The sequence below is a fragment of the Macrobrachium nipponense genome, chromosome 25 (genome assembly GCF_015104395.2).
Source record: "Macrobrachium nipponense isolate FS-2020 chromosome 25, ASM1510439v2, whole genome shotgun sequence".
NCBI lineage: Eukaryota > Metazoa > Arthropoda > Malacostraca > Decapoda > Palaemonidae > Macrobrachium > Macrobrachium nipponense.
Genome location: NC_087214.1, coordinates 72974678 through 72982177, shown reverse-complemented (window position 1 = coordinate 72982177; position 7500 = coordinate 72974678). Strand labels below are relative to the sequence as shown.

General features: G+C 36.8%; 2 protein-coding genes across 2 annotated transcripts in view; both read left to right on the top strand.

Moving 5' to 3' along the window:
* Positions 1 to 1178, top strand: part of LOC135199530 (uncharacterized) — a 10747-nt gene extending 9569 nt beyond the window's left edge. Inside the window, exon 8 of the mRNA XM_064227660.1 lies at positions 1 to 1178. This exon is cut by the window's left edge and continues 390 nt beyond it. Within this exon, the coding sequence (XP_064083730.1) occupies positions 1 to 211 (211 nt within the window). The 3' untranslated portion in view covers positions 212 to 1178.
* A 1089-nt stretch (positions 1179 to 2267) lies between these two features.
* LOC135199529 (ovochymase-1-like) overlaps positions 2268 to 7500 on the top strand; it is a 46614-nt gene continuing 41381 nt past the window's right edge. Inside the window, exons 1-7 of the mRNA XM_064227658.1 lie at positions 2268 to 2418; positions 3633 to 4030; positions 4654 to 4781; positions 5488 to 5600; positions 6030 to 6154; positions 6582 to 6712; positions 7190 to 7259. Of these exons, the coding sequence (XP_064083728.1) occupies positions 2311 to 2418; positions 3633 to 4030; positions 4654 to 4781; positions 5488 to 5600; positions 6030 to 6154; positions 6582 to 6712; positions 7190 to 7259 (1073 nt within the window). The 5' untranslated portion in view covers positions 2268 to 2310. The remainder of the gene's footprint in view (positions 2419 to 3632; positions 4031 to 4653; positions 4782 to 5487; positions 5601 to 6029; positions 6155 to 6581; positions 6713 to 7189; positions 7260 to 7500) is intronic.

Here is a 7500-nt window from a genome sequence, read left to right as displayed (position 1 = left end):
GGACCGCGAACACCAGTTGTACAGTCTCTACCCTGGTGACGAGGCACACCTAGCGCACTACAGGTACCAGTGCCAGGGGGAAAACCAGACGGAGTGCCAAGAGATCTATCGGCCATTTCTCATTCGAGACACGACTGTCTGGAAGCACAGGGAGGAAGTGGCCTCAAACACTCGAGATGTTCTACTGAAACTTCAGCTCATACCTCCATGATCTTTTAAATCGTGGTTCGCAACTAGTAACTGACTGACAACTGGTAAAACTGACTGGTAACAAGTACAAAACGAGGTAAAACTGACTGGGAATAAGTATAGAAACGAGATTTTTCTAAACAGACTTAACCATTTAGCAAAATGATGACTGGGCTTCAGTGAAGTACAGAATTTTTGACGTCCTGTAGACTCACCTTCCTTTTGTTAGTGGAAACTGTTGTTCATTTCAATGAAAAACTAAACTAATCAATGGATGTCTCTATTCGTGGTAATTACAATTAATAGACTATCTAGGAGTAAGAAGTCACCAAAGTGTATTGCTCTTAAGTAAAGCCTCCATAAAAGAGAATGTTCATAATATTTACATTCGAAATAAGTTCGATAAAGAAACAGATATTGTAACGCCAGGTAGATATGCCCAATTAATCAATGAACGAGTGTGTATGAAATCAAAACCAATACAGCCTCCTGGGAGGCTATAGTCCAGAGACTGTGGTACAGAGCCTATGGTACTGAGGCTAGGGTACAGAGAATATGGTACAGTGACTGATACAGAATATGGTGCAGAGGATATGGTACAGAATATGGTACAGAGAATATGGTAAAGAGGCTATGGAACAGATATTATGGTACAGAGGCTATGGCACAGAGATTGTGGTCCAGAACCTATGGTACATAGGCTGTGGTTCAGACACTATGGTACACGGGCTGTGGTACAGAGACTATGGTGCAGAAACTACGGTACATATGTAGACTATGGTACAGAACCCGAGCCACAGAGTTAATAGTTTTTGAGAGAAAATCTTATTACAAAACTATTAAAAAAAAAGTTACCGTTATAATAATACCATGATTATGGTTATTTTTGTTAAAAATTTTAGTTACTGGTTCAATAAATACATCAGACAATGTAAGGACTAGCTTGTAATTACTTTTAAAATAATAAAATTTGTCACTTTCATAACATATATATTGTAAATTATTAACCCCACAATTCAGTGTGTAATAAATTTGTGAGGACAAATAAAGACAAGAGTTTTGTCTTATGAATAAAAAAAAAAAGAAATTTTCTTCGTATTTTGAGTTAATGAGGTTAATTCATCAGTGAAATTATGAGAGAGAGAGAGAGAGAGAGAGAGAGAGAGAGAGAGCAGAGAGAGAGATGAGAGATAGAGAGAGAGAGAGAGAGAGAGAGAGAGAGAGAGAGAGAGAGAGAGAGAGAGAGATTTAGCTTGTGATTATTTTACCTTTGTGCATTATAACTAAACTTCATGAAAGTATCTGAGGGATGCACAAGGTAATAATATATATATATATATATATATATATAGTATATATATATATATATATATATATATTATATATATATATATATATATATATATATATATATATATCATATAGTATATAAAACAAAATAAGCAGCTTTCTATAAATGGGGTAATTCCCCGCCACCAACCCTCCCAAAATGATAAGTAACCGAGCATTATCTGTAAACATCAGCCACTACTTCACATCTTTATCAGTTCCGTCATAATTTTCCGTGTTGAACAAAATACTGTTTTTCCTTCTTCACTATAAACACCATCCACATCCCTCCTTCACTATCTGAACCGACACTCTTCCTCCCCTACATTTCCATCTCTCATTGCCCTACTTTCTCAATGAAATCCTTATCTTAATTATTTTGTAAATCCTATCTCTAGTCTGCAATCACCTTTCTCCTAATTTAACAGTCATAGTCCTTTAAACGATTCCTTTGAGTCTGCAATCACCTATTTGGTAATTTAATAGAATTGTGTTCTTCCTTCCAGCCATTCATTTGGAGTCTTTCCCTCATCCAGATAGACCTTACTCACTACTGTCATCCACCTAAAAGTGACATTTCACGTTAAATTCGTGCGTATTTACAAACAGGAAAGTAATGTAGAAGGGCTGTCAATTCGCTTCCAAAAATTACTGCGACAGATCCCGCATACATCATGTGATTAGTGCCAAAACACCTGCTTCCTAAAATTGCCTAATTAGAAGCTTACCTGAGCATATATAAGCCCGGGCTGCCTCCCTCATACCTTCGTCTGCTCTCGAAAGGTTGAAGCCATGTGGGGTCGACTCGCTCTGTTCCTCGTCTTCCTGGTCGGTTACTTCCCGAGGTCCTCGGCTGCCTTCCGCAGGGGCCAGGTGGCTCCGGATGACATCGAGAACTGGGTAAGGAAGTAATTGTTGCCATCTACACTTCGACCTCCTTAGGCAACAGCCATATGATTATTCACATCATTAGGGGGAGGTTATACCCTGTTGTCACTTCTGTTAATAAACCAAACAAAAACTTCTTTCAGTTTTCTTCTGAAGATTGAAAAAGAAACCCACAAAATCACTGTGTAACGTGCTTACTTCTAAGTATTTAAATGTAAATACTTAGAAGTAAACACGTTACACAGTGATTTTGTGGGTTTCTTTTTTCAACTTCTGTTAACATATGATTTAGTTTAGTTTTCCCTGTTTAGTTCCTTCTCTCTAAATCAGCGTTTGCTGTGATGCCAGGCATCTGTCTTCATTCTCTTCTTTCTAAGATGACCAAAAACTGAATCATTTGTTTTTAATAACTTGTAAGGAGCGACCACAATTTTTCCACATGATTAGCAGGAGGTTCTACCATTTTCTTATCTCTGTTAATGTACTTCAGTTTTCACTATTTGGTTTCTTTATTTCTAAGCCAGTGATTCACTGATGCCATTCTAAGCTGACCCAAAAATGGAATATTCTTTTCATAAAACTTTATATTTCCTGGGGATTATTTTTGGAGGTGGCTCCGACTACTCTAGAAATATGAATTTACTCTTCCATCCCCTTACAAAAATGTTGAAAGTATTTATGAAAGTTTACCTAGAGACCACATGCATACTTAAGCATTTTAACATTTGTACACGAATGTGAATTTCACTCGAATCTATGAAACTGGAGTGAGTACTTTTAAAGATTAAGCTAGATAATTAATAATCACTTCCTGGATTTTGTCTTTGATTTATAACCTCTAATGATTATTGTCTTGTCCTATAGGACTGAAATAGTGATTTCAAAAGGCAATAAGATAGTAACAAGATAATGTTAGTAACTTCTTAACGTCTATTATTATTATTATTATTATTATTATTATTATTATTATTATTATTATTATTATTATTATTATTATTATTATTATTATTATTATTATTATTATTATTATTCAGTAGATGAAACCTATTCATATAGAACAAGTCCACCAGGAGGAGCCATTAACTTGTTCATTAGGAAGATGCAAGACGAACCAGGAGGAAGTAAGGGGAAATATAGAAAGAAGAGATCCCACTTATTAAGAAAAAATAAAATACATTAACATATAGGTCTACCTGGTCTTATTTTCTTTTGGTCTACTCACACAGATCCAAGAAATTAAGGAAGACAGAAGCAACCTCATAAGAGCACACCGTGAAGTCCTCGAAGAAGGAGAGCTCACCAAGGACCAGATCCTCGAAGATGAATCCACACTCAGAGCCCGACCTGGTCGACCTCGAGAAGACCCTGAGGAGCTCCCAGTCGACATCGTGCCTCTGAAGTTGCAACTCAAGGACCCAGAGGAGAGCATGACTCCGAATCATGAGGGTTCAGGGGACATGGCCGCTGACGAAGGGTCCGCCATGATGGCCAGGCAGAAGAGACCACGACCTCCTCCTGATGAAGTTCCCATAGACATCATGCCCTTGAGTGCTGCTGCTGCTGCTAAGACTCGAAGGGAACCTTCGTGGAGGACGCCAATTCTTAACGTCTTGCACAGATTCAAGTAATGGTCGTTTACTTCACAGTTTAATTCTTAAATGTCTTATTCAGAGAGACTACTTACAGACTGTAGTGATCTTGATTTGTTATATTCTTATGATTATTTATCAAGATCTATCGTTGCTTTTATGTCATTTCAATAGATGGAGTCAATTTTATTAGAAATTTTGTTTACCAATTTCTGCAGTTGCTTTTAGTAGAACAATTTTACAGAATTAACTACTGCAAAATTAACTCCGCAAAAATACTTCTAATTAAATCAAATATTCCAATATACACATAATAATAATAAATAATAATAATAATAATAATAATAATAATAATAATAATAATAATAATAATAATAATAATAAACTACCGGATAAACAAGTCCATAGTTATGTAACTGTACTACAAATATATCTAAAAATATATTTGTACAATTACATAACTGTGGATTTGTTTTTCCATCTCAAGGCTCGTGATACTGTGAGTTTTCCTATATGATATTATTATTATTATTATTATTATTATTATTATTATTATTATTATTATATCATAAATTATTTATTACACATCAATTCACACGAGCCAAATGACGCAATCCTGAAACGAATTTAGAACATAAATCTCCGTCTCATCGTCCAGGTTCCCAGTCTTCGACGTGACGTCGAGGGAGAAGGTCGGTGACCTACCTGCCATCGAGGAGGAACCCGGTGTTCCCATGGACACCCGCCCACTGAGCCTGAGGCAGAGTCCTACTCCCGTCGAAGCAGGTACGGAAAGTTTTGTTCTGAGAACGTCGTCAGTTTTGATCGAGTTATATCTAAGCAATCCTCTTATTTTTCGTGTGTATGATTGTGAAGGGATGTGTATGAAAGACGCACGTATTGTGTGTGTAGGAATGTGAAGGAATATGTATAAAATACTTAGGTATTATGAGGAAGTATGTACGTTTATGCAAATGAAACAGAAGATGAAAATTGGAGTTCGTATCTTGAATGACCTATCTGTCCCTCATAGTAGCACATACATACACACACACATATGTGAATATATATATGTATACACACACATATATATGTATGTATATATATATATATATTATATGTATATATATAATATATATATATATATATATATATATATATATATATATACATATGCTAATATCTCACAAGAACACATGATGCTTCAGTGCACTGTTAGACTGTGCCTTTATAAATGTAAATACTGAAAAAGTTATCTGGTAATTAGTTGACTGTGGTGGGTCATATCTCAGAACGAAAAAGGCAAGAAGCTTGCAACCTCATCCCAAAAGGTTTGCTGAGAAGTTGTCGAACCAACACTTTATCTGAAAGGAAAGGGTATAAATAACAGACTAGTCTCTTGATAGGAGGGCAAGTTCCAGGGAATTGAAACACTGGATCAGGTTATGTTCCAGAGAATAATCTCATGTCAGTTAATTAATTTTTTTTCCAGACCGGAAGGCAACAATATGCGGGGGAACTTTTCACGGACTGAGTGGAATCATCAACTCGCCTGATTATCCTTTCAATTATCCAAACAACATCAGATGTGTCTTCCAAATCATTGTGAGTCGCAGATATTATCACCTGGTCAGTTTTGTGATTTATTTCTATGGCAAAGAAAGTGTCTTTGTGGTTTATACTTTTAAGGGTTTTTCTGTAACTGCATTACTTTCTGCCTTCCACCTTTCATCTGGTCCTTTCAGTCCCCTTTTAGCTGTCTCTCTTCTTTAACTTTATCTGATTCTAATTTTCACCTCTCTACTATGGGCAAATCCTTTGGGTGAGCCATGAGACTAAATGTCTACTACAAGGAGATGAACTTCTAAAAAATGAAGCAGTTTTACCAGATGGTCCCACAAGGAGAGAAGACTAATCCAATCCCTAACTTTACACCTTCCAATCACCTGCTCTAGGGGAGAATGGAACTGGTGGACACAGCTGTTGATTCCACCAAAGCCTATTTTTTTTAACTATTTCCTTTTCTTTTAACAGCTGGAACCAGGATACACAGTTGGACTTGACTGCAATGACTTTTCCATTCAACCTGGAGACAAAGACTGCGAGAATGATTTCATGTCCATTTCAGACAACGGAGGAGAAGTCGAACCTACGACGAAGTGAGTTTCCTTCAAATTCTCTGTTGCTTTGATCATTCAAAGAAAGCAAAGACGAAATTTTCATTCTCGTTGATGCTTTGCAGCAACCAGAAGTGGGGTCCCCAGGTTTGTGATGTGAGGAACTAGAGTTTCCTAAAAAAAATGACTTGGAAAGAATCCAGTAATGAGGTTATTCTAGTGTTAGAGATCTGATCAAACTCTACCAATTCATACACTGAGAAGAATAATCTCTCCCTTCCCCAACTCAATTCCTATGTAGTGAATGGCTGTGTTCCATCAGCAAACAATATGTACCTCCACTGCTATATGTCTATTGTGTACAAGGGGGTGCAGCCTCGTGCAATTCATGAGCAACTCTGACCGTAGCAGAATCAGGTAAGCAACCATAGATGCTCTCTAATCCCTAATGTCTCTTAATTCATTGCAGATACTGTGGAGACAAGGCAATCTCAGCTTTCTCCCAGTCCAGCAACATGACCATCGTGTTCCAGACGGACGGTGCCTACAGATACAGGGGTTTCATGTGCCGCTACAGGGCCCTCAACCCAGACGGAACAGGTATTGTAATTGTACCCCGGCTTCTTTTTGTGGTTCTCTCTGGAATAATACTTTCCCTTTTGTTGGGCTTTCTGGAACAAGAGCTGGATTCTCCGCTTTCACGTTTTCGTTGGTGAATTCCAGACAATCCTCTTTTTAAATCGCCATGATACGGAGTAATCTGCTATAATCCAGATTACCTACGGTGATCTCTGCTTACTCGGCTCACACCCAGCCGGATACGTACATATGAATCACTCCGCCTTGATGAGCGTATGCAAAAATATGCCTACACTTTGCTGCACAGGGGGTTTTATCCATGATTCAGCAGCTGAAGTATGAATGTGTGAACATGACAGTGAGCATTGTGCTGTTGAATCCCTAGGGTCATTGCCCTGTAACAATATATATATATATATATATATATATATATATATATATATATATATATATATATATATATATATATCAATATATTTATTCATTTACTCCTCAAAGGTGCCGAAGGAATTGTTCACGTTAATTCGACCGCTTCCCAACACACTGTCATCTGCACTGGCCCAGGAGAGTAAGAATCATTTCCTGTCAGTTATTAACATGATATTAGATTATAGCAATTAACATTTTGATAAATTTCAGTAGTTAAAATAACCCTTTTCAAATTTTGTTTGGGGGTTACTCATTTCCTCTTTCCAAAATCCACGAAACAAAATCTTAGACTTGAAAGTCTTTTTTGTTATTACTTTTGTAGCTTTTTCGTTATTACTTTTATCATTGCTATTACTTTTTGTTATAACTTTTATCTTCCT